Below are 27,644 nucleotides of genomic sequence, written 5' to 3'. Positions count from 1 at the left end.
CAAACATACATGTGTAAAAATAAAGTGCATTGAAACATTTTTAACTTGCGGAGAATTGTGCTGCCTTAGCACTGGAACCAACAGTAGCCGCCACAGAACTTTTTCGTTGACACACAGTGAATTATATGTACATATGTATGTACATTCATGCATGCATGCATACATACATATGTGCATAGGAAAGTAAAAACAAGATAAATATGTAAATGGCCATGAAAACCTGAACATCTGATGGTATACATGATTTCCAAGCGGTGTTTAATTTCTAAAGCAACAAATCATACCAATTCATAACAAGCGGCTTCAGAGACAGTCGAGACTTTTTGCATACTGGTGATCTCGGCACGGCATTCCCTTACCCAAGACTCTCAGTCCCAGCACCAGATTCAATCGTAATCGTAGTCGCTGCCTTTACCTTCAGTTTGCAACAAGTGTTATCATAGGAACGAAAAGGCTACCGATAACTTATCAAATAGCCAAATGCAAGCAGTCCATCTAAAACTTGAAAAGTTCCCTCAAGAAGGTTCAAAGGCTTTGATACATTTTCACCACTTGAGTACGTTACGGCATCGCTTTCCCCGGCGGCAAAGGGCCAATGCCAACAGCAACGCTTTGATTCCATGTGTTTATTGAATTGTTTTTGGGCTGCTCTTGGTTCTACTATACCACAATTTGTATCTTGTGCATGGTTGTAACTTTTGTGTTTCTTCATCGACAGCGTAAAGCGGTGGTAACAACAAAAACAAAAGTAAGGTCAAAGTACAAGTAACAAGCAACAACGTACGGATAGATGAGAAGAAGGCCTTGCGCTGAAAGCCGACGCTAAAGGTGATGAAGTGAATATTAATGCAATGTGTGATGTGATCAATTAAGTGAGTAAAGCTGCCAGAATACTTACTCAGTTAAATGAAAGCGGCGTCGAGAAGCATATGCCTATGCCACTCAACATACATAAGCTGGAAAAACTAAAATTGCAATCAAATCGAGAAATATAATTTACCCAACTGTATCCACAACATCATGGATTGTGATTACTCGAAATTCCTGTACAAAAGTAAGTTGAAATAATAATATAAGTATCAATAATATCACATGTACATATGTATAAGTATGAACCACTTTCACGCGGCCATTAGAAGTTGCGAGCAACTCATCCTGTTCTATCCCGTTGCGTCTGGGTTGCCAGAGCTAGGCAGAGGTTCTCCACACCGCGCCTCTCTCCAAAAAGATGAAGCGGGACCTGACTTGTGATTGCTCGTAGCTGAGCACGCCGCATGACTCACTCCGATGGGCGGAATAGACCTACATAAATATTTTTCTGAATGTGTACTTGTGTACAGTATGTGCTGTTGACCACAACATTTAAAAAGAGGATGAACGCTGTGAGACGCATTCAAACACGTCACTTCTTTTACTTGGGGAATCTAATAAATCTTGCCATCGAAATTTGATCGTATCTTTAAATTTGTGAATGCCACAAATGTTTGTGCAAAATTTGATTTCTGTTGCTATTATGGTCTCTGATACAACAGTTCTGATACACCCCTGGACGACTTCTATAACTGGTGCTAAAGCAACCCTTGCCCAGATTTGGGCAAGCAGCCATTTTCGAGATTCTTGCAAAACACTTAGCGGTTCGCACGGGAAAAATGCTGAATTGGTTTTCGTGGCGACCGATTTAATTTCAGATTTCGCCGAAAGTAGATGCAATATATTAATGCGAATTTCTGATAAATGTGGTCCATTGAAGTCTCTGTAAAGTGTGCAAAAATATGACTCGTACTTTAATAAAAACCTCTGTACCTCTCACGGAAATACAAATTTCTTGAACCCCTTGAACCATTTATCTCGTATTGTTTTAAAAATATTAGAAATACACTTTGGGAAAACTTTCCTCAAGAATCACCTTTCCTTTGTATGTTTTAAGCAAAAGTGTCAGTTTTAAAGCTATTAGAAAATTGATTAGGTAAGGTACATACATATGTATGCACATATGCATATGTATGGGAGGAGTACAGTATTGAGTTGCGTAAATCATAAGATGGCAAATAAACAAAGATAGCCGGGCAGATTTTATGACAGCGGATAGCGGAGCGTGCTCAACGAGAAATGTTTATTTTAATGTCTTTCAATATCGAAGGTCGGCTTCGCCTAAAGCCGGTCCTGCGGTTAGAAAAGTGTGGACGGATGTTATTGTAAACAGGAAGCTAAAACAAACAAATTCACTAAAGTTGGATGACTCAAATTGAAAGCAATCCAGTTCAATAACAGCAAAGCCGCCCAGTCTACAATCAGATACCCAGTACTCAGTTTCAAGTGTCCAAAAACCCGAACGATCAAATAACATTGGCGCCTCATCTTGTTTCGGCCATCTAGTTGACTCAGTGATCAATGACTCAATGTTCTGACTGTGTACCGGTGATGAAAGTAGAGTCGCGTTAAGACGCGACTGACAACGTTCCTGCTCGTTGATTCTGTGAATGTAGCAGATTTAATTTAATATTTGCGGTGGGTGAAGAGCGGCGCAAAAGACTTAATTGAAAGAGATATCTCATGAGGAACTGGGGACATTCACTGTGAAAAAGGCTCATTCACAAGGATCGGTAAAAAAAAAGGTTTTGGTACAGACAAATGTGGTTTTTGAAGAATATCATATCTACAACTACAACTACCATCTGTAAAACCAAGATTTATGTATGTAATTAAATATATTAAAACAGGATTACTTTATACAAATTATGGATGGCCTTCTCCATATACTAAGCGATACTTTTAGGTTCTTTTGAAAGAAACTGTTGTTTCTGAAGATACAAATATCAACTGAGCATATCCCACTAATTTAGATCAAAATCGAATCGTAACCAAGGAATGCAGCCATAGGAACGATAGATACATATACATATGTACATACATATGGATGCAAGAGTATCTGAAGCGGCGGCATGTCAGAATATCTTGCTAATTTTTTTTTTTTTTTTTTGTTGTTGTGCGAGCAATGGCGGGATATTGGAAATCACATCATGATCTTTTTTGTTTGTTGCAGATTTGGTGTTGCCAAAGACAAACCCGCTTTTAATTTAAGACAAACGCGTTCCTGTCCATACGGACAACGGCTACCGTGTGGAAAATGCAAAGGCTACGGAAACGGGCAGCGGGCAGCCTCGGCAAGCTCTTAGTTCTTTTGGCGGGTCACAGATAAGATGTTCAATACAAAAATGTTCAAAAGAAAAAGAAATGTTGAAATTCGAACTGTACTCGCCGATGTTTGTATACCCTTGTATGCTGAGTTCAAATCAGTAATACATAGTATGTACATGGTACACATGTACAAACGTTACAAACGTATGAAGAACACGAAAATACTCGAAAAGGGTATCAAAAATACACAATTATCGCAGCCCTTGCCTAAAAGCTTCCACTCCTTGGGATGCGGATGGGGATGGGGATGGGGATGCGGATGGGCCCCCTCCTATTTCGATTTTTATACTTTGCGACTGCAGCAGTCTCATGGATATGTATAGAGTGCAGATGGATGATGGCGCAGAGAGACGAACAGGGTACAGGCTACAGGGTACAGGGTACAGGGGGGAGACAGGCGAATGAATTTTTTGCAGCAGTTGTTGCTAAATAAGAAATTCTTTATACCATACCAGCGGAGATAGGAGCTCGATGATGGGACTGAGAGAGCTGAAGCAGAGGAGGTAAACGCAACAGCGGCAAAGCCAAAGGCAACACGGCAACGGCAACGGCAACGGCAAAGGCAACAGCAGATACGAACCGGGAACCAAAATAAAAGCGCAATGCATACAAGGAGAGGAGCACACACGAGACGAGAGACGAGAGTAAAAGAGTACTACAACGTGACATTCCTTAAATTACTTTCTGTGCCCAAGAAAACATTAAAAAATATTTGTGCGAGTTTCTTATGCAGAAAAAAACAACTTTGTATGGGAAGAATCCTTTTTAAAAAGTTGCTGCTGGTTTAGCCGCTCCGCTGCTGCCGGTGGCATTGCTTTTCCCATGCTCCGCTTCGGTCCGCTCCGTTCCGTTCCGTTCCGTTCCTTTTCTTTTTGTTCTTTGCGTATAAAAAGAAGAAGAGCTTGCGCAAAAATGCGACTTTAATTTTCTTTTGGAAAATTGATTTTGAAATAATGTTTCAAGGGCTAAAAGAGTTACAGGAAATCCACAAGTATTTGCTGTTTCCCACTGGACATTGATATTTCGACTTTTGATTCTGAAAGCGTCGGAAACGCTTCGTTCAGGCTGCTAAGTATAAATCTAATCTAGATCCATACGAATCTAATATACTCTTTGTGAAGCGGCCACAAAAACGGCTCAGCAAGCCAAGTTACTGAGCGAGAATAATAAGTTGCCGATTGCCGATTGCCGTTTGCCGTTTGCCGACCGACTCTGTTGGAACACACTCAAAGCGGTCGCATAGACAAGGCCATGGGGATGAAAAGGGTGAGGGTTATGGTGAAGTGGAAGTGGGAGGGGGGGAGGTGAAGTGGGGAGTCAAAGTCAGTGGCGGTGGTGGTGATGACAACGAAGAGCGAGAACGGAATGAGGAGGGATGCAGAGACTCCTCTGTGTACGGTCCCTTGAAGCAAAAATAGCCCAACCCAACATGGTGAATGTTGCATGGAATTTATTTTTACTTTAAAGTAGAGAATTTTTGGAATTCCTAAACGCTGAAACATGTTGAAAACGACAAAACAAAGTACCTACAAACAGACATACATACATACATACATATGTACATATATGTATGTGCATATGTATATGTATGTACATATATATATTTTTTAATTCGTGTATTTATAAATACATATACAAAGTGTGAGTAAATACACATACAGAGAAGGAGAGGAGCGTTTGAGACAATAGAAGGGCAACTCCATCCATACATACATACATACATGTACATACATATGTATGTGCAAAGTACATAGATATAAATACAGCTATGGACACGTGCATATGTACATTAAAAGAACAGCCAACAGTCACAGCTACACAAAGCTAAATCGTGCCTTCTTCTGACCTATCCGCCTACTGGAGCTTTTTACCTTTTCAAATCCATTTTTTATGCATATTTGCACGTTTGTACATACTATGTACATAGCATAGATATACATATGTACTTCTATGTATGTACATGTAAGCCTCCTTGATCTAAGACATGATGAGCTGTTAATCGTAATTTGCTGTGTCCCCCTGCCGCCTTTGCCCCACGAGCACATGCCGAAAAGTAACGGCGATCAATGCAAAGAGAGCCAAACGCTCAGCCGAAGGCATCCAGCAAGAAGAGCCGAATCGCCCTGCTGGGAGCCAATCGCCCAAACACCTCTCTATGTGTTGTTTGCTCAGTGATTCGAGTTGCGCTTATACGATTTTTGGTAGTGTTTGAATGATTCCACATTAAAAGAGCCCGCCAACCGCTGGCTTATATTGTTGCCAACTTTATTTGCTCTCGTTGATTGCAAACGCTGCAACCGTCGTCATGGCACAGTGATCCAGAAAACATACTTACAAATATCGAACGAATGCCACTTACAGCTTTGTCGATTGCAAAAAATATGCAACAAAATAGCCGCCGCCGTTGTGCCAACGAAACATAAGCTTTTGCTCGCTCATATGCTCTCTCTTGTTTCTTTACACAATCATGTGATTAATTTTATTTTATTTATTAAAGTGCGCTTGTTGCAAGCAATAAACGACCCTTGAGCCGAGACACTAAATAGTTCCTTTGAACCAACTCAAACCCTACAATCGAATAGCCAAACAAAAACTACAAATGACCTGCACACATTTGCACAAAGCTCTAATTAATGTTTATAATTCCGTTTGGAGGGGGTGGAAACGGGGCAAGGAAAGGTGGATGCAGGGCATTGTTTTATATGCAATCAAAATTCCATTCTATGCCAGGGCTTTGGCTTGGGCTCTGGCTCTGGCTCTGGCATTTATTTGCAGACGCCGACAGAAGGGCAGTCACCCAGCCTAGTCATTTAAGCAACCGTTCCTCCATTCCATAAAACAGACGAAGAAATACTTGCTTCAGTGCGGGGGTGCGCCTGTTCATCCCTCAGACTGCCTGCCTGTCCATCTATCCGAACCTCAGTATGTATTTCCGTACAATAGTTGCGCAAAAGTCGGGGAGAAATATCGAAAACCAAAAACTGAGAGAATATAAGTTCAATATTCATTCCACACATTTCTATTTTTCGCACATTTCTATTCATTTATGTGTAATAAATCCCCCCAACTAGTGTTGGGGTTTCTGGCTATTCATTTGTAGAACCAAACCAGCTGTTCGGATCTTCATGAAGCTTCCAAGCAAAGGCCAACGAGTTGACCATTCCATCTAGAATCCCACGTCCAATCGGACGTGCAGCAGTAGTCGACCGATGGTCAGCTCATTCCATCAGTGTCCTGTGCTGTTCGGCTGATGGCTGCTGCTTTGATATTTGAATTCAGTTGGATTTTCAGTGGGGAGAATTCGAGTGTGGGGTCGTGCATTGGGCGCATTTTTTGCGCCTATGTAGACGCAACAACCCAGCAATCAAACAGCAGACGCCTTTCCATTGTTGTTAATTTAAATGTCGACTGAAATGCAGATATCCGGATGCAGAGCCTGCAACGGCAAACTGCATCAGAAGTTGCGCAGCTTCAGAAGCGCTTCCTGCCATGGGCGTAACATCTCTACATGTTAATTAACAATTCCAGCCAAAGCTGGAATGTTACGGGACTGGGACTTCTGGCTGTAAAGGGAAAGTAAATTGGACAGAAGCCAGAAGCCTTCCTCCTCTGCCTGGTGAAAAGTGTTCAATTCGTTAACTGAGATTCCATTCTTCTTTTTATGTGAGAGCAATATCAATGCGATATTTACAAATATTTCTCGTATTGAGTTATCTCACTCAAGTTGTAATTTTATTAACGTTATCAATATGAAAGCTTATTCCTAAAAATGTAATCTTGAGCAAAATAAAGAGCCCTTCAATCGGCCCTGCAGAGTGACAGAAATAAATAAAGAGGAGGAACGTTGTGAGCCCACAAACGTTTGCTTGTACTTATGGATAATTCATTTAGTTTGTTTAAATAAGCTCGCTAATCTGTCCATGTCTATCAGTTGCTCGCGGCTCGGGTTATATGGTTCTTCGCAGTCCATTGGACTCTTTTCCGGTTAGTAGTTATCTTTGATCATTCAAGTTCGTACTATTTGCTAAAGGCTATGCACTCTCGACTTCAGGCACAGTGCCCATTATACAGTTTAAAATACTTAGATATATGTAAATGAGCACGTCGAGCACGCTCTCGTGCATGTCGCCTCTCGACTCACGGCGACTACAAGTATCTGACGAGCTGTATATTACTCAATTCTCTCAGACCCCCCGCTCAAAAAGTAATTCGTTCATTCTTAAGAGCCACTATAGCCTGAAAAATGCCAGCCGCTGGCGATAAGCTTATTACTTGCGTATTTACACGTGCCGAAATGTCACCGAAATTCACGCTTTCAATTCACGTCAATAAATTTAAAAAACAAAAACAGTCGAATGCTTCGTTTACCTATGATGCTGCACTATTCGTATTTTCGCATATTCAAAAGAGTGCATTTTAAATGGATTTATGCCGTATTAGGAGTCGTAAGACTCTGACAACTGGGCGACTGATAGACGTGCAGGCATGGACTCCTCGGCTATTGATGCTGATCGATAATATATTTGTAAATATATGGCTAATGGATCGGCAGATAATTTCAACCACGAAACTCATATTTTCCTAAACTCTACCGATTATAATAGGCAGATAAATCTGCCAGATTGTTTGGCCCCTACGAGTAGCTTTGTGAAACTTCTGTTAGATTTAATCATTCGAATATGAACTACGAAAATGCTTGTATTCTAAAGCTAAGTTATCTCCTCTGGGCAAAGGTTTTCTTCTACCTTCTGCGAGTAAAAGTAACGCTTTGACAATAGCTACTAAATACAACAAACTAAGTCTTAGTCGTAGCTTTGATTGGTAGAGCTGGATCGTGCCGGGGAATCCCCGCAGGTCATGCTCGTTCGCAAATGTATGTATAAATTGATACACCAAAAATATGCACAAAACACACAAATAAATAAATCGACGTACACATTTATGTATCTACCGATGTACATACATATGTATGTATGTATGTATGGATGCAAATGTCTCTCTTTCTCGCAACCTGTCTGCTGTGGCAGCCGACAGAGTGCGTCGCGAAGCTGCGAAGTGTCTTATAATTAGAAACAGCTTCGGCCTCTTCGAAATGGGCACTGTTCCAAACCGAATAAATGATTTCTGCAGAAAAAATGGTTTGTATTATACCAAATAACGAGAAGGAACATTGTAAAAAGCTGCCTAAGCAAACGTCACAACTTTTATATCAAAAACTCAGTCAGTATACTCGTATACCTCATATTTTAGTTCGAGTTTTACATTTTACATTTGACATCTACATCTACGCGCTCCTTCACCGCAGGCCACAGAAGAAGCAAACAAATTGAATCAGATAAAATACTTAAAAATCGACAAAAGTCAGCTCATGTTGACTGAGTACCGGGTATAAAAGTACTGACGCGTTGCCTACTCCGTTTTCGTATATTTACCTGGCGAATGATGCCCAAGTCCTTTTCATAATATTTGGGGACATTTTGGGGAAATTGCGCATTCTTCTTTGATTTCCGTAAACTGTGAGGGATAAACTTTGATAAACTAAGAAGAAGCATGCCAATAAGTGGTACCAAAAAACCTGTGCAAACAATATTTATAAAGCACCTAAACAACAATAAACAACGGCAAGAGAATTAAATCAAAAAGCATTGATTTGTCTTTTTTTTTGGCTGAATCGTCTCCCGTATTTACATATGTATATGTATGTACATATGTATATGTATGCATATCCGTACATTTCCATACATCAACTTGTTTGCTCGTGAAATAAAGACATACGTTCATTAATACATTTAAGGACTGAAATCAAGTTAAACGAGTAATGGTAGGTGCATTTATACGAATAAACATACAGGTACATTCTTATGTACATACATACATACATTCATACATACATGCTTATGTTTACTTTGGTTGTGTGCTGGGCGACTATTCCAGCCCAAAGCTCTCTTCTGCTAGTGCTGTTGTGTCTTCCGGGTTTCATCGGCAGCTGTGTCATTACTGCGCGTGTTTTTGGGAAGAGCAATTGGATTTGCTTAGTTTCATGTTTAGAGATGTATGCACCACATGTGCACATATGTATGTACATACATACATTGTACATATGTACATAAATGCAAATGCATGCCAAAGTAACCTTTGAAAAAAGCTAGAAATAGCCAGACATTTTTGATGAATTTTGAAACGATATTTTTGAGAGCTTATCAAGTTCGTCCCTATCTTTTTTAAGCATAATGCTGGAACTTCATAATTATGACACATTTTATCTTCCCGGCATAGTACGTATCCACAAATATGATACAGAAACAGATGCAAAAAACGGTATTTTGTTCGTCTGTGCAAAAGCAGATGACGAAGACTTATGTCCATATGTTTGTTTGGCTGTCTGTCTGTTTGATTTACAAGAACTTCGCAGACATTTGAAACTTTTACCCGCGATCAATTTATAAATGGTAAAATACCTCGCTAGTTCTGGCGTACAATTCGATTTCATGTATGTAATCGAATGTAATGCTCCTTTGGCCTATCGATGTTTTTTGCCAATGAAGTGGAAAAAATACTATAAAGATTTTAAGTGTGGCATAGTAAATAATAAAGCAAGCAGATATTTATTAGCTGTGGCGCTGTGGGGCTGGGGGACTGCAGTGCAAACATGTTTTTTTGTTTTTTTGGCAGTACCTAGTGGTGGTAGTTCACACGATAGACGAACAGTTGAAACTTTCCGAAAATCGAACAAATGCAGCCAAACCGCAACTTTTTGCCACCACTAGGCCCCTATGCTACGCCTTAATGTAAATAGGCCATAACAGCTATGTCTCCCCCTTTCTGCCTTCTTTCTGATCAACACTGCTTGCAAAATGGAACAGCGTGTAAACAAAGCGTGCAGCCTCACACACATTAAATCTCCAAGTGCAGCGGATGCATCGTTTAGAACCTGCTTTAGACTCCATGGTACCAGCGGGTGTTCCGTAATCATATTTTTGTGTGTGCGTTATATCAGTGATTCACTGTTAAATAACGATGGAAGCGAGTGGGAGAGCGAGAGCACTGAGTGTTAATGTTCTTGTAGACGATGCTTACAATCTTACTTCAGCCAGCCAGTCATGATGCTGCACAGAATATCAACCTGATTTAGATATTTACACTAAGTCATGGGCTTTGAGCTTTTCAGCTATGCTACTCATTCTGCCCTGATCAAAGCTTGCAAACATACATAACATACATAAATACATGTACTTGCAAAACCGTTCTCCGTAAGTCGAATACAAAATAAAGCGACAGCTTGAAAGCTCCCGAACTCTTAAGGTGGCTTGTAGACGATGCATCGCCTGCACGTAGAGCTTTAATGTATAAACATACATACATACATACATATTTATGTGCATATGCATGTACATATGTACATATATGTATGAGGCTGCACGTTTTGTTTACTCGCATCATTTTGCATGCCGCTTTCAAATTTATCCATTTTTACTTTCAAGCAAAATTATGAAATCGAAAGAACAATATTCTGCACTGAAGAAAGTGTAAATAAATTCAAAAAAATTTACCGTTTTTCTATGACAGTTTGTACATAAATATGACCATACCCACACTGATCTCAGAAATTTGTTGAAGTTTTGTGTTGCCCGATTGACTACTTCACGCTGCTCTGTCTTCCGATATGTTTCTCTTTGCCAGTCGAATCGAGCCATCGCTCGATGCCATCATAAGCATCTTGCTTATTAAAATAAATACATACATACCATGTACATATGTACATACATATGTACTTACATATGTACGTTATCATTGCATAACATTGAGAATCAGCTGTTCAAATTATTGCAACTGAATTGAGTCAAAGCTGAACCGGGCCAACCGAGCCGAATCCAATTTGAATCGCCGTTTCATCCGAGTGTACATATGTATGTATGTATGAATGTAAGTGCTTACGCAGATATTATGTATACAGACAACACTCCTGCGGAGTGATTTCTACATATGCATGTGTAAATGATAGACATGTATGTATGTATGTACATAAACGCTTACTCGTACATTTACTTTACATATCCATTACACAGGCATATATATGTAAATATGCAGATATACTCTTTCTTAACCGTTCCGTGTACATATGAAGGTACGTACGTACATAGGTACATACATGCACATGTACAAACATATGTAATTGAAAAGGCTATTCTTTTATGCCTGGCGTGCCAACAGCAGAACAAGTGAGAAGAATCAAGCGACGAGTGGTGTTAGTCACACACTGTGTAAGTATTTATGTACATACGTATGTAGGTAAGCAGATGTGTGTATATCTGTAGGTTTGCACGCCGACGTCGCTCGAGTAGGAGCATAAGAAAAATCAAGGGAGAGGGAGTCGTGAGGTATTCCGTGTCGCGCGGTCTCGTAGCTCTCCAGGTTCTTGTGCGTTGCATTGGTATTGGTTTTGGGTTGGGGCTTGATCGGATTGTGCGGCTGTGGTTGTTGTGTGTGTAGCAAACTCAACAGGCCGAGCCAAAGTATATTAATAAAAGGTATGGCAGGTAAGATCGGGCTCTATTTAACAGCCAAACCTAGGCTAAATACACACAATAACATGTATACGAATTTACTGAAGAATGCAGCCAAAGACGCCTGACACAAAGAAAGGGAATGCCTTACTTTATTGTTAATTAATATACATACATATGTATGCATGTATGTATGTATGACATGCAAACATAAGTTGGCCAAACCAGTCAAGCAGGCAGACGACGCCAGACGCCAGCGCACCAGAGAAAAGAGCCAGGCTAACCAGCTATGGACAGTATGTATGTATGTACATACATACATGCACATGTACGGATGTATGTAGCTTCTGTCGTCGTCGTCGTCTCGTCGTTCTTAGTATTGATTCAGATTCAGTCGATGAGTTTCTCTCGCTTCTGCGCGTTGCGTTTCGCAGTGTTTCCGCGATTTTTTCTTTGTCATCATCGCTCGTGCGCCCCTCCCGCTTTCAACTTTTGTACGGTGTTCGCCTTGTCGGTGCTTTCAATGTGAATGCTTTTCCTCAATTTGCATAATCATAACTTTTTGTTTGATTTAAATTTGTTCTTGGTGTACTGTTTTTTTTATCTTATGGATGTGTTGCATCTGTATGTACATACATGCATACAAACAAACAAACACAAAAACTTTAAAACTGGTTAAAAAGTCCACATTTGTGTGTGTATGTATGTATGATCGCCACAATCTCCCGTAGTTCTCTTAATCTCGACGCCGCTTCGTTGGATGTTTGTTATCTTTGTTATGTACATATGTACATCCATATGTACATACGTTGTGTGTTTGTGTGGGTGAGAAACTGGAAAAGGTGGGAGTGTCACGAGATGGAGAGTAGGCCAATAAACTTAAAATAGATTATGATCGTTAAACAAATTTCCCGCAATTAACGACATCAAACACAAATGAATACATGAGTACTTACATATGTACATTGTGCATGGAATCATACATACGTACATACATATGTATGTTCTTGCCTCGCCAATAACAAAACCAGTCAGAGAAATTGCCAAGCAGGCAAAAACGCTGAACAATACCAGCAACATCACCTAAAAGAGAAACGAAACATGAAGAGAAGAGAAGAGAAGAGCAACAATGTGATTTCATTCAACTGCTTGTTGAATTTGTGTGTGTTTGTGTGAATGCGCGCTAGTGTGTGCGCAGAGAGTGGGGTAAAAGATTCATGTGCAGACACTATACACACATGTCTATATATATATAGAGATATATATATTTTTGTATCTGTGTATGCACACAGATACAGAAGGAAGTGCAGATAGATATATGCATATGTATGGGGCAAAGAAGTGTCTCCCTGTGTGTTGGTCAAGACATACCCTGTATTTCTGAATCTGGTCAGTGGCTTAAACGAGCTCGTTTATGGGCTTGGCAACAACCCAGAGAAGGAAATATACTCCAAGGCACACCTGGGTAACGGTGTGGATACTTAGCTCCCTTGTCTACTGCCTAGATCGTTAGGTCTAGTCATGGACTAGACTACCAGGTTGACACGTCACCCCCAATGATCGCCTGAGGAAATGTTATTGGCCAAATACATTTCAGGGCACCTGTAACTGATGTTCTTATTGTTCTACTTACATACTTATGTAAATGACATGCAATGTTTGTATGTACATATGTAGATGCAGTATTTTGTATGCACCACTGTTGGCTTCTTCGTACAAACAGATACGTACTTTTTAGTACCCATGAAACCAACGCATCGCACCAGCCTTTTGCAAGAGTCTCGCAATATTCTCGAAAACGTGCTCAAATGAGAGAAAATCATATTTATACTCTTCAACAAGCTTGAAAGTGAGTGATATAATTTTGTACAGCAAAACACTGGCAAACGAGCTCGCGAGAGAGCAAAAGAGACTAGAAAAAAACTCTCGATTGGTACTGCCGCAAACTGAACGAAGTATGAATCATATCTTACTTGATCTGATTGCGAGGGTTTTTTCGAGTCGCGCGGAACATTTGACTCGTGTGCGGTAACATTTGCGAGCCTTTGCTTTTCTGGGTACCCTCTCAATAACCGCACACACGCACACACACTTATGTGTGTGCATGCATGTGTTGTGTATGCTGAAAAACTCACTTTTCAGCAGCAGCGACGGAAGCAGTGATACGAAAAATACAAACTGAGACTTGGCTTTCGGGCAGCGCAGCTGCACTATAAAAATTGCAATTAAGCTTAGGTCTTTCCCATAAACTGGCAAGTAAAATGAATAAGCGAAAACAACACTTGTAAATTAAAAATGAGCATACCATTTGTTCATTCTACAAATGCCTGTTCTTTGGTCTGCCTTTTATCGCTGCCGTTGTTTTTGGTGATATTGCTTCTGCGCGCTATTTCCACTGAAAGTATTTCTACAAAGTACTCGCATTTGCACAAAGGCGTTGACAGAAAGCTTCTCTCCGGAACACTCAATCACACATACATATGTATGTATGTACGCCGTTGCATAAAGAGCAGAAAAAAGGTAGAGAGAAAACAGAGAGACAGAACTATCGTCATTATTGCCGAAATGGATTGAGAGAAAAAGATGCAGAGAGAGAGAGAGCAAGAGAGGGCACTCAATCTTGAAGGAGTTTCCCCGAGTATAAATGATCAATCAGAATTGCAAACATAAATACATATGTACATACACATGTGCATATCTACATAAGTTCATGTTTCTACAACAAAATTTTAAATTCAATTACCATCAAGTGCCAGTGAAGTGAAAATAAAAGTTGGGAATAAATCAGACATTCAAAAACAAAAACAAAAACAAAAGCAACGGTTTTCCTGTTCAAGAAACGGTACTTTCACAGTTGCAGATAATAAATACTTAATTCAAGGTTAATCATAGTTAGACTATCACTATAACAACAAGCAATCGTTAAAGTACATAAATATCAGCACCGACGACGGTGTCCAGTGGCAGTGACATCAGAGTCTAAATCCAGCAGCACGGCACAGCAGTCATCTATGTGCATATGTACATATGTACGAGGGCCTAAGATTGCGTGTCCTTTGCGAAGCGGGAACCCCATAAGCTGGCTGCATGAAAAACATAACCAGCTCGAGCACCTGCAGCACAGGGCTGCTGCAATTGCAGAACAATCTGAACAGCAGCGAATTGGATATTGTTGGCAAATCAGAAACAGGTGCGTAACATTACTCTCTCGCTCTCGCTCTGCCTCACCCCCTCACCGCCCGTCTCTCTCTCTCTCTCTCTCTTCATCTCTCTCTCTCTGTCTTTGGACATGATGTAACAATTAATTTATGGACATGCATGCGTATGAACATAAAGATGCGTACATATACATATATGTACATACTATGTACATATGTATGTATGTATGTATGTACATATGTTCGCTGATGCGAAAAGTCAAATGAAGCGCAGTTGGAACCTGTGGGTGAAATTATGTGTTAACCTTAACATTTTGAAGCGAATGCTTCTAGATGTTTTCACTGATCGAAGGGAGAAGATACATACATAATGTCTTTAATACACAGCACTAATAATGCCGACTCTTTTTGTCCCTAAATATCATTTTTATACAATTATAATGATGTTATTTCGTGGCTTTTCCATTCATTTCTAGAGTGAAATTCTAGCTCTTCGAATTCGAAAGCCAACTGAAAAGCCAAAGGCAGCTTCGCCTTTCGTTAATCGTTCGATCGTTCGGAATCCTGTTACATTTGTTTATTGGTACATTTGTTTATTTATGCAACGTAACGTAAAGTTCCTTTCAATGAAATAGTAGTTCCGTACCTTATCATATTCAACATGAAGATCAAACTTGTTTATTTACTCGAACAACAACAATCATTGATGGTAAAGTTATAGTAGCGTGTCCCATTTCTTTCCGTTATTATACCCGTTACTCGAAGGGTGAACATGTAACACGCAGAAGGAAAAGTTTTCGACCCTATAAATATTCTTGATCCGTATCAATGTCCGCCTGTCCATCTGTCCGTCTTGTTTGACGCCTAGTTCCCTGAGACTATTAGAGCTAGAGTCACCAAATTTGTTGCAAAGGCTCATGTGATGTCACACTGAATCAAGTTTGTTTCTAAACTTAGCCACGCAACCTTCCACCCCCACAAAGGACGAAAATATGTGATATCCACAATTGTGAGAAAACCAAAAACTCACATCCTTAGAGAATGTCTATATGTGTATATTAGACTCATAAACTGGGATCATTATTATAGCCAGAATGAAGGAATTCATTTGCAGTGGCTACTCCCTCCCCCCTACATATTCGTGCTCATTCTCTTTCGCTCGCACGCCTTGCCTTGTGCAGGGATGACACCTTCTTGAGAAGTGGTTAACCTTTTAGGGATCAATGAGAAAATCTGTCAATTCGACCACTCTTATTGTAGGAAGCAACGATCAGAGGCCTTCCAACATCAATAGAAGCTTTATCTTTTCGAATCCAATCTTTGCATATACCAAAAGGATGGGCTTCACACGAAGATGTGGGATGTACTGCTCTATTATGGAACCATTTCAAACATACGATGCTATATTGATCTCACATTTCAAATCAAAAGGTCTCAATCCATAAATCGGGTACGGTTTTTCACCAAAATAAGTACATGTCGAAAGATATCCAAAACTAGTCCAGATTTGCCGGCACGTGTAAACATTTTGAAACGCCAATCAAGAGAGTAATGATATAGAGCATGATATACATACATATGTATAGTTTCTCTTCGTTTCATGATCTTTTCCAAATTCTTCTTAAGCACTGAGGAAATGTTCTCCAACTCATCATCACTTTCGTCGTCATTAAGATGACTAAATTCTCTCTATGTCTTCTTTTGACAAACCCTTCTTACCATGGTTGCTCACGGTAAAATCTTAATTTAATAAATTACTCAGCTTATAATTAATTAAACCTATTTACATTTAACTTGTTCAATGTCAAGTTCAGTTTTAGCTAAAAACTTTAATAATGATCAAATCTGACTCTAATTTGGGAATCTAATAGATTTGGATTTTTTCTACGGAACTGTGTTATTTGTTTTCGCTTATCTTCAACATTGTGGATGTCTCAGAATTTCGCCCTTTGTGGGGGAGAAAGAGGGCGGGGTGCAATTTTGAAACAAACTTGTAATAGTGTGATATCACAGCAGTCTGGATTCAAAATGTTGTTGCCGTAGCTGTTTTAGTCTCTGAGTAATAGGCACACATCGAGACAGACGGACAGACGTAACGCAGATTGCTTCCACCACACATCTAATACACCCTATTTAACGTGCAAAATGGCCTAATGGGGTGTTCCATTCATGAGTGTCGAGGAGTGTACATATGTAATTGAATATACTATGGGCACACATAATTGTGTATGTATAGAAAAACTTTAGTGATATATGCACCACTGCTCTAGTGAGATCAATTTTCTCGTTCCGGCTTGTTCGTCTAATTCTTCTCAGCTGTGCAAAATCACATGTAGGGGCGTCAGCACACACACACACATACATGCTCATATTTTACATAGGAATGCAACGAATACGTTCACAAAAGGAAAGGAAAAAGTAGAATGTATACCAAAAATTCCAATTGCCACACAACAACGACAACATTCAATTGGTAAGGGTAGAAATAGAATACCAGCGACAAGGGCACACATTCCCTTAAAAATTCCCGACCTCAACATAGGCAGCTGTGAGCTAGAGATGGGCGCGTGTCGGATATGTACAATACGATACAGGACACGAAGGACATTTTCCCATATGATCGAATAAAACAAGACTTCAAGCTAGACCCAATCTAGATAGGTAAAGAGAGAGAGAGATGGTTAAAGAACAAATAAATAAATAAATTTGGATCACATTTGCACATTGTCAAGCAGTGGAAGTTGTAATCCACTTTTACTAGACTTGGACTAGTCTAATTGTAGTAGACTTGCACTTTCAGTGTTGAATTTTACTAGACTCGGCGGCAGCTGTGCGTGTTGGTGAATCAATCAACCACCAATGCCACAAAACATTTGTCCATTGCGAGTTCCTCTCGAGTTTAGATCTATTATTCCTGGCTGTCAGTCAAGTGTAGTGGAATACGAACACTTCCAGTACGGGGCCTGCCTTAAATTCAAATTGGAAATAGCAGTGAGCCAATGCAAGATTATGGAAATGGCAGTCATCCCTATGGTGGCTATAAACGGGGTGCAAGCAACCCCCTGACTTGTGCAGTGCCCGTGCATATGCTTTAAATAGTTTCCTTTGCTTTGACGCAAGGCAGATTATGAACTTGGTGCTTGGGTTGGTAGTCGCAGCGGTACAGTAGGGTTATGCCTGGACGTTGTGGTGTCGTGTGTGCTTGATCCTTGATCGATAGATACTGCATGTATTCAGTTTACTTTGGTGGCTTCGAGACGGAGTACACTTCTCGAACTTGGACCTTTCGTTTCATTTGGAATCAAATATATTTCCACGCCGTCCCAGTTGCCGTCACACTCGACATTTTGACAAAATTCCCTTCCCTTAATTGTGCGCTGCATCCTAGAAGCAGAACCATCCCCTGTACTCTCTGGAAATACGGGGTAAGGCAGCAGCGGCAGGAATATATACCAGCGCAAGGGATCGGGCCAAACAAATAACATAAATTTGTGGATAGTAAAACGAATTTTCAGTTTATGAAACGAGTTTCTCCCAAACAGACGCGTTTCGGTTTCCCTGTGCTCTCTCTCTCTCTCTCTTTCACTGTGTGTGTGGTGGGTGCGTGTGTGTGTGTGTGTTGTTCAAAAACTAAACTTATCTAAATTTGTATAGCAATAATAAAACGGTGGAAATTTACATAGATATACATATGTGCAGAGAAATGCTTCTAAATGTAATGCCTTAAAAACCGAAAAAAGATAAAAACAATATTAAATTGTTCTGGTAAACATACATAAATACATACATACTATGCACCCGCTTATGTAGTCACTGCAAAGCTGTAATTCTAGCCAAGAATTGGATATAGTTTAAGCATACAACTGGGAACTAAAGGGTGTTTGTTTTTATTTAAGAAACGGCTTTAAATTGGCGCCGTTTTCTAAACACTTGGATTCCCTTGAGGAATTCAAGGCATTATCGGGTGAGTTGATGCGATGAGTCCGCTTTAAGCTTTTCCATTTTTTCACTGTTCAAACAATCGGTCAGATCCCATGCCGTCGGTCAGTTTTTAAGGGATATAAACAAATATTCATCTTAAAAATAATACTAGAATGAATATAAAATGATTCACGTTCGCGTTTCTAAATTTAAAACTATAAAATGTGTGCCAGTGATAACTGTCTTAATTGTTTGTTTTCGATTATGTTTCCATTGCAGTCGGACCCGGCACCATACCATCCCCGTGGACCCCAGTGAATGCCGGTCCTCCAGGTGCACTAGGATCGGCAGACACAAATGGCAGCATGGTGGATAGTAAAAACTTGGATGTTGGTGATATGAGCGATGTAAGCACACAAATTAAATCCCAAACTGATATTGAAGCTCTATTTTTATTCATAATTCACTCAACTTTGTATTTGTACTGAGCATGTAATGATCATTGATCATGTTATTGGAAATCTAATTGAATGCTTTTTTTGCAGGATGAAAAGGATTTATCGTCCGCTGATGCAGAGGGTGTTTGGAGTCCAGATATTGAACAGAGCTTTCAAGAGGCATTATCTATATATCCACCATGTGGACGTAGAAAAATTATTTTGTCAGATGAGGGAAAAATGTATGGTAAGTAGCCAACAGTTCATAGACTTTCTGCAATCATTTCTGTCAGAGATTAAGTTATATTATAGTTTAATTTATATGCAAAACAATTATGTAATCTTTGATTTTTTTCTTCGTTTTTTTCGAGGTCGCAACGAGCTTATAGCAAGGTACATAAAACTGCGTACTGGCAAGACGAGAACCCGCAAGCAAGTCAGCTCCCATATCCAAGTGCTCGCCAGGCGGAAGCTGCGAGAAATTCAGGCGAAAATCAAAGTCGTAAGTACCATCCCTTCCCCCACAAAGTGCTCCACCAAGAGCTCTGATGGTTTCACTTTGCATGCGAGATGCATTCCATTGGTACATTAGGATCGGATTCTAGGGTTAGAAGTGGGTTAGAAGTGTGTTGCGTATTTGGGGGTCTTTGAGCGGAAAACATCCAGCAACTTGTGTGGGGGATAAACTATAAACCACTAACTACAATTCGAATTGTCGTATCGGAATAATTCGGCAGTCTGCAACATCAACAAGCCCGCACCATAACCCTGAAGCCAATCGATACACGACCAACTGAAACTCTTTTCCAGGAACCCAATGGTGTGTCCTTGCATTTATTAAATGACAAAGAACAGACTCTGCAAGTCATGAGCACAATGACTAGTTCACAAATCGTATCTGCCCAAGCAGCCAATAATCTGGCACTGGCTGCCTCAGCGCTGTCCGTGGGCATGCACCATACGAAGCATCACCCACATCATCCCGCTCACCACCACCAGATGAGTGTAGCCGCCGCAGCAGCAGTGGCCGCAGCAGCAGCCACGGCAGCAGGTGCTTCTGCTGCTGCTGCTGCTGGGCCATGTCCTTCGACGACAGTCACAGGGCCGCCGCTAAATACGTCGTCTTCATCTCAGAACTATGTCCACTCTCGCCACAATCATACCCATCACAATCTTGCACACCTTCCGCATAGTCATATGCATCCCCATCCCCATCACCATCACCATCGAAATGCAGCGGCCGTGGCAGCGGTGTATCACTATCAGCAGCAGCAGCAGCAGCAGCAGCAGCAACAACAGCAGCAGCAGCAGCAGCAGCAAAGTGGTGGTCCAAGCGAAACTGATGCAGACGCAGGGTCACCGATTCTTGATGTCTCAATCACTAGTCAGGTGCTGGCACCAAAGCCGACCCAGCCGTTACACCATTCGCCGTTGTATCCGGGCGTAAGCAAATGTTTTATTTACCAAAATCAATCTCATATCGCATCGTGCAGTTTCCACAAATCAAATCAAATCAAATCACAACTTTTCATCAGAGTAGTTGAAGCTCATTTCCATTGCTGGGACTAAATTCAATCCCCACTTATGCTGAGCTACTGACCTGCAAGCACCACTTTTGCACTCATTGCCGTATCACCTGTGAAACTTGGTGTCGCTCTCTCAAAATTCGCTTAGCATAATCGCTCGTTTGTCGTGAGTGCCTCGACCCGTTCGCTGATATTTTGTTCCTTAATCCCAGTGCTGCGCTGCTCTGTTGCTTCTTTGGCGTAACACTGGCGCAAATCATTCATTTAGATAGTGGCATTTATGTGTAAATATTCTCATCCATTGTATATCTGCAGGTGTCTCCCTCTCTCTATTGCTCTTTCTCTCTCTTTTTCACTGTCTTTATCATGCAGTTTGGTTATGTGTGGCATAGTTTAGCACCATATTTCATACCCTTGCCCACCGTTAAGCCCACTGCGCTCGCTTACTCATTGAATTTGGCTCCTTATTTGTAACACGCCAGTTGCTGCCACTGCCATAATGTTGCGGCAATTTGCTTAGCAGAAGAGAATGTGTACTAGTCGCTCCGTTTGCCAATTGGGTTTGTTGTTCGCTGGTCGATGGCTAACACTAATTTATGTCGAATCAATTAATAAGAAATTGATGAACCCTTGCCTCTTGTTCGACGATCATCTTGTGTAACCGCCAATCAAAAATAACACATACGAAAATTAACAAATCCATCGATTTATCTACAATTTCTAATCCATTTTTATACTCTCTCTTCTTGCGCACAGCAATTCTGGCAGCCCGGCTTGCAGCCTAGCACATCGCAAGAGTAAGTTGCCATCGCCCACCCCTTGGTAGCTGACAATACATCGCAATTGCATTGACCAATAGTTTCTATGATTACAGCATCAAGCCGTTTGCGCAGCCACCATATCCGACGGGTAAGCCATCAACGGCCGTGTCCGGAGAAATCGAATCTGGTATTCCTTCCGCACAATTGCCATGGGAGGGACGCGCCATTGCTACGCACAAATTCCGCTTACTTGAGTTCACTGCGTTCATGGAAATCCAAAGGGATGACATGGTAAGTGCCACAATTGTCGTTACAACTTCGAATGAATTGATCTGATCTTTAGTTAACATCGCAGTATAACCGCCACCTCTTCGTGCAACTCGGCGGCAAGCCATCATTCTCCGATCCGCTACTTGAGGTGAGTGCACTCGTTTTGCCTTTGCATCTAGAAAGCTCTCACGAGACTCTTACTCTTTGCAGACTGTTGATATCCGACAAATATTTGACAAGTTTCCGGAAAAGTCTGGCGGTCTGAAAGATCTCTACGAAAAGGGTCCGCAAAATGCGTTTTACCTGGTAAAATGCTGGGCTGACTTAAATACCGACATAACGACAGGCAGCGAATCGGGTGATTTTTATGGCGTAACGAGCCAGTAAGTCCCTAACCTATAATTCCACCATAGAATTTGTAACTAAACTTCCCACTCTATTGCAGATATGAAAGCAATGAGAACATCGTACTTGTGTGCTCGACAATTGTTTGCTCCTTCGGCAAGCAAGTTGTGGAGAAGGTTGAGAGCGAGTACTCGCGCCTGGAAAACAATCGCTACGTGTATCGCATACAGCGCTCACCCATGTGCGAGTACATGATTAATTTCATACAGAAGCTGAAAAATTTACCCGAACGCTATATGATGAACAGTGTGCTAGAGAACTTTACAATATTACAAGTGAGTTTAGTATTTAATTGTGCGTGCCTGTCAATGCTTTAACTCTTCTCCTTGCACCTTCACAGGTAATGCGAGCGCGAGAGACGCAAGAGACGCTTTTATGCATAGCGTATGTGTTCGAGGTTGCCGCTCAGAACAGCGGCACTACGCACCACATTTATCGTCTTATAAAGGAATAGCAAGAGCTGCATGAAGCAGCGCCTAATTTGTCCGCAGACCCCACCAATGCACAAATCAGCGAATACTGCAGCAGCAGCAACACCAACAGAATCAAAAATACAAATACAAATAACAATAACAACACGGTTAGTAGCCAACATAATAGCAATACCAATACCAACACCAACACCAACACCAATGCCAACAATAATAGCAAGAAAACGCAAAAGTGTGCTAAAAGAGATATTACAAATGGGAACGAATCAGAATTAGAAAAAACTATTAAGCAGTCACAGTCACCCACCTCGCCGGAGTTACAGCAGCAACAGCCACAGTCGCAGTCGCAGCCACAGTTACTGGGCCAACAGCAACAACTTGACACGATGGATGCGCTGCAGGTGGAAGAGGTTATATACGCACAGAGCCAGGCTGAAAGCATCTATCCGTCACAACAGGAAGAGACAAAACTCCAACAACATCAGCAGCAGCAGCATCGCATAAATGCACAGCCGTTTGGCTCATGCATCTCCAGCAAAGTTCAGCACATTGGGACGGAGAAGCTAGAGCAAAAGGCTAGCTTAAGCACATATGAACACTTTCTGAGGCTGTCCGCAATGGAATATGGAGGAGTTACTGAAAGTACATCCGCGGCTCTTAACCTCAGCGGCATTGGGTGCAAGGATCTCGTGTCTGGGTCCAAACCATATCTGGAAGAAACACAAGAGTTGTCCATGCACCAGCAGGTAAATGTAGGTGCAGACGTAGGAGTGGTGGGCGCTGCTGATGCCAAAGTTGCCAGCAATCGAGATGAGCCGTAAGCCATAGTGTTGTCCATAGTGTTGTTTTTGTTGTTGTGTTTAATTAGCAGGCTCTAATTCGTGATCGGCTTACATAAAAACCTGCACAGGCGTAAATACCTGCGTCCAGTACATTCACGGCGGACACAGTAAAGGCTATAGAATTTACATATATCAAATCTTTGCCCAACCTTTTCTACCCTTTTCCTGGGCAGGCGACCATGACTGAACTGATTTCCCAAATCGAAAACAGATTTATATCATTGTACAACTTGTTCTAGTACATTTTTGTAACCCTGGAAGGTTATCCTTGATTGGATGCATGTACGTTTGATTTATGTACATGCAGAAAGAAAAGAAATGCAATTAAAAGATGGTCCAACTTTAATGATTTTCGTAATCGCATGAACAATACACGATGTACATGGTATCTTCTGAGAACCAGTTTGGGAATCTTTCGAAATTCCCAACATCTTAAAGCAAAGTAAAGTAAACACGTTGTGTCATTGAAATACAAGAAGAAGAAACAAAGAAACGTTTTTAAATTAACAATAAAGAATTACTGCGAAAGTATTGAAGTGTGACTCAAATTTCAAGCTTCACTGATTCAACATTTTTTTTTTTATTTAAAGCAAAGGTGTCTCGCATTTTTGTATTTGGGATGGTTGGTAATATCTAACACCCATATTACGTGTTCTGTGTCGGCAGTCTGATGTAATTAAATCAATTTTTAACATACATTTACATCAAAAATACATTTAAATGATCTCAAAGTTACTTAAAACATATTCTTGTTGTGTAATTTGTTTTTTTTTTTTACGAAACCCCAAGAAAAACGTAAGCAAAAGAAAACGTTTAGCAGTTGTCAAGCGCTGATTTTGAACTAAAAAAACTATAGAGAAATATGTACATCGACTCTAATGCGTGTACAAAATGCGTGATGCATACAAAAAATATATGTACAAATGTACGTACATATTTCTTTATATATCCCTAAGTACTATCGTACATATTTATTTTTTTTTTTTTTTTTTTCAAATTATATTTGTTGAAATTTGTAAACATAATTATATTGTTTAAGCTTTTTAATTGTATTCAAAGTATGAAGCAAAGTTTGATTAGCATCGTGTCAGAAGGATGCAGAAGTATTTCAATAATCTAATTGGTTACTCACTCGCACATACATACGATGTATACCGCAGGCTGGTTAACTCGTGAATTGGGTTGGATGGGGACTGCACAAGAAATCTTTGCGTGCAAAGCCAAAACCACTTGCAATAGAGAGGGACAGAATATTGCATGAGCGACTGTTTTGTTTCTTTTCATACGTAGTGTCAACGTATAACATACATACATACTTATGTACACATGCATATATGTACATATGTATGTAAATATGTAAACACATGTAAAGAAGATCATTAAGCATGAATCGAATGAACCACCGTTTTTTAAATGATTATGGATTTATAATGATAATTAAACCAGATAAAAAACCAGAAAAATCGAGTACGTTTTATTCGAAAACGCGCTCCCTGAATCCCCTGAAGGCTAAGCTCGAACTTTAGTGCATGCATTACAAAATGGCTTACTTAAAAAGAGAACAATGTGTTCCAGGGATTCCTCACCAGTTCTCTAACTCGATCATGGAATAGAAGCAAAAATCATTAAAAACACTTATTGTAATTGTAAAATATTGTAATTCTGGTTTACTCGTAATCGTACATATAAAATACAACAAAAAAATTATATATAAATATACATATGTAATGTAAAGTACTTCTTTATTGTACAAATAAAAAAAAGCGCATTTTTTTTGTTTGTCTGTAAGTAAAGTAAGTTGCACATGCAGTTGAAAGCATGAAACAAAGGTCCGTAATAATTGTGAGGGCGAGGGTTGTACATGTACATTTTTCGAGAGCTTAGCTAAGCAGTAACAATAATAATAATGATAATAAAAAAACGTAAAAATAACATAAATAACCAATGAGAAACTCACTGTTGCAAAAAACAAAAAAAAAATAACAATTAAATAATTTAAAAACCGTGTACCGAGTAAAAAACACATGCTTACACCATGAGTATAGATATTGTAATACTATAAAACTGATTAAGACCAGAGATAAAAAGAAACCTTATATTAATTGAATAAAATAGTGCCTAACATAAGAAAAGTATTACACAATCCATCGGTAAAAGGCCAATTTGAATTAAATGGGCACAGCAGGAGGGCCAAAGCCTTGTTCTATGAGAAAGTTTCTCAGCAAAGCAAACTTTTCCGCCTTTTCTTCAATTAATGTACTTTCATTGCAAGATCCAGTAAATACAGTAGAATCACATAAATTAGAACAGCTTTGATCCTCAGGTTTTTCTAAATTCTTAAAATTCAAATATCTTTCAAATTTAAAATCCATTTTTTTTTCAACATGTATTTTGTAAAGTAATTTTTGTTGGTCATTTGTTTTATTTTAACTCAGTGTCATACATTGAAATGAGCATAATATCTGGATAGTTCGAATTTGTTACAGTTCCAATTTTCGAGACTCTACTGTATGTATTTATGCACCTATTAACAGTTCACACATTGTGAATTGATTTCTTTGATTCCGTATGCTTACAAATCTCATTTTTCTTAAGAATCTGATTATGCTATTTAGATAATATCAAGATAACGCATACAAAGAAATACCCATGCAGTATAAACAACAATTACTAAGAACTTAGTTTTATATTCATTTCGGAAAGCCCTTTCTATCTAAAGCTGCTGAGAATGTTGTACAGCTCTAAGTAAAGCAATCAGTATGACATCTTCGGATGTAAATATACATATACATATACATACGTATCTACATATGTATGTATATACTTACATTCATACATACATATGTATGTATTTATATTATCATGTATATTAGTATCGGTTCAGCCTTGCAGTCGGAATTACAAATTGGTTTTTTTTAGCAGTGTCTCACAAATTTGTTTTTTTAGAATTTAGCAATTTAATGAGTTGCTCAAAATGTCCACCCTCTGAAGATTTTTTAACACCACGTTCACCTTAACCAATTAAGGTTTAACCAAATTTTTGCATTCAAATATTTCGAAATCGTTTGAAAGTAAAACTTTTCCGGTGATTAATTCGTTTTAATTCAGAACGCAATGTGAACATTTACACGAATAAATGCCTATGTACATGTAAATGCTCTACGTACATATGTACGTATGTATGTATCATACCGTTAATGAAGGTTCCTTAATGTTTGAGTTGCGTTTCTTTCACTGGTGCTCAATACGTTAAAGCAGACTTGGAAAAGAGAATAAAGGGCCTAATTGCATAAAGTGGGGAGTTTGCTGAGAAATTTCGTATCGTGTAGAATAGATGAAAAATTGGGAAAAAATTCAAATCATGAAAATTGCAACAAAATATAGTTTCATAAATTATTTATTAGTACGTTTATAACTAGATTTAGCAATAAATAAAACAAAGGATAGACAGTGAAAATATTAAAAAAATCAAATTTAAATTATAATGGTATAATTGATTGTACGTGTAGATATATTTTTTTTACTTGTCATTAAACAAAATGCAAGCATCAAACAAAAAATATAATAAAAAAAAGAATCATGTGAAATTTACGTAAGAAAATATGTGTCATTTTAATTTTTACACTGAAATGCATTAATAAAAATTTTAACATAATTAAAGAATACAACTTTTACTTTTGAAATATCAATCACTGAAGAATCTGATCTTTTCAGCTTATTTTGTGACCTATTAATAGTAAGCCTATGCAATAAAGCAACTGTGAATATTTTAACTATATGGCTTTAAGTTTACTTCTATCCGTGAGTTCTACTTAGTGGTATAAGAACAAACTTTGGGGGAAAACGATCAAAAATAATTACTATTTTAAACTGTCGTGACGTTATGACTTATAAATTTCAGCATAGAGTTGTATAAAAAAATACAATGATTTTCATATCGTGTACACATTATTGATTTGACCTTACAAACAAAATGATGCTTATCTGTATCCTAGCCTTTTCTAGTGGAGTAAGGGAAGGGAAAGGAATAGGTCAGTCATTGCATATTATTTGTTCATTCAAGATTGGCGTTCTAGTAGATATGGTAACCCACTACCATAACACAGCCTCACAACAAGAAGTGTAACGTTGTGAGACGCGTTTTGATGAAGCAGTATGGTTGAAAAATTTTGTTGATCTGGAACTAGGCGA

The 27,644-nt window shown here is 39.4% G+C and overlaps 2 protein-coding genes across 12 annotated transcripts; both read left to right on the top strand.

Moving 5' to 3' along the window:
• The first annotated feature begins 713 nt into the window (after window positions 1-713).
• LOC117903912 (protein scalloped) lies at window positions 714-25,144 on the top strand. Of its 11 annotated transcripts, none has more exons than XM_034816418.1 (12): window positions 12,077-12,227; window positions 14,453-14,892; window positions 19,061-19,188; window positions 19,327-19,465; window positions 19,590-19,720; window positions 20,029-20,661; window positions 21,501-21,541; window positions 21,619-21,796; window positions 21,849-21,923; window positions 21,986-22,158; window positions 22,221-22,455; window positions 22,521-25,144. In XM_034816418.1, exons 2-12 carry the CDS (start codon window positions 14,790-14,792, stop codon window positions 22,632-22,634), a joined length of 1,950 nt encoding a protein of 649 aa, XP_034672309.1. In that variant the 5' UTR covers window positions 12,077-12,227; window positions 14,453-14,789; the 3' UTR covers window positions 22,635-25,144. The 11 variants fall into 11 exon arrangements, with proteins under 11 accessions (XP_034672312.1, XP_034649858.1, XP_034672309.1 ...); XM_034816416.1 differs by having other exon boundaries at window positions 21,604-21,796; XM_034816421.1 differs by lacking the exons at window positions 12,077-12,227; window positions 14,453-14,892 and adding an exon at window positions 714-1,054 and having other exon boundaries at window positions 21,604-21,796.
• On the top strand, window positions 22,636-27,050 carry LOC117889572. The gene is made up of 2 exons (XM_034793972.1): window positions 22,636-23,549; window positions 23,595-27,050. Exon 1 carries the CDS (start codon window positions 22,998-23,000, stop codon window positions 23,430-23,432), a length of 435 nt encoding a protein of 144 aa, XP_034649863.1. The 5' UTR covers window positions 22,636-22,997; the 3' UTR covers window positions 23,433-23,549; window positions 23,595-27,050.
• The last annotated feature ends 594 nt before the right edge of the window (window positions 27,051-27,644 follow it).

The sequence above is a fragment of the Drosophila subobscura genome, chromosome A (genome assembly GCF_008121235.1).
Source record: "Drosophila subobscura isolate 14011-0131.10 chromosome A, UCBerk_Dsub_1.0, whole genome shotgun sequence".
NCBI lineage: Eukaryota > Metazoa > Arthropoda > Insecta > Diptera > Drosophilidae > Drosophila > Drosophila subobscura.
The sequence above is the reverse complement of the archived record's forward strand: the minus strand, read 5'-3'. Positions and strand labels throughout refer to the sequence as shown.

Excerpts from the sequence above, each read along its gene's own strand:
- LOC117903912 (XM_034816416.1), top strand. The coding sequence starts at position 14,790 with ATGAAAAACATAACCAGCTCGAGCACCTGCAGCACAGGGCTGCTGCAA. Across the intron at positions 19,189-19,326 it reads ATGTTGGTGATATGAGCGAT|GATGAAAAGGATTTATCGTC; the intron begins GTAAGCACACAA and ends CTTTTTTTGCAG. Across the intron at positions 21,797-21,848 it reads AAATCCAAAGGGATGACATG|TTAACATCGCAGTATAACCG; the intron begins GTAAGTGCCACA and ends TCTGATCTTTAG.
- LOC117889572 (XM_034793972.1), top strand. The coding sequence starts at position 22,998 with ATGGATGCGCTGCAGGTGGAAGAGGTTATATACGCACAGAGCCAGGCT.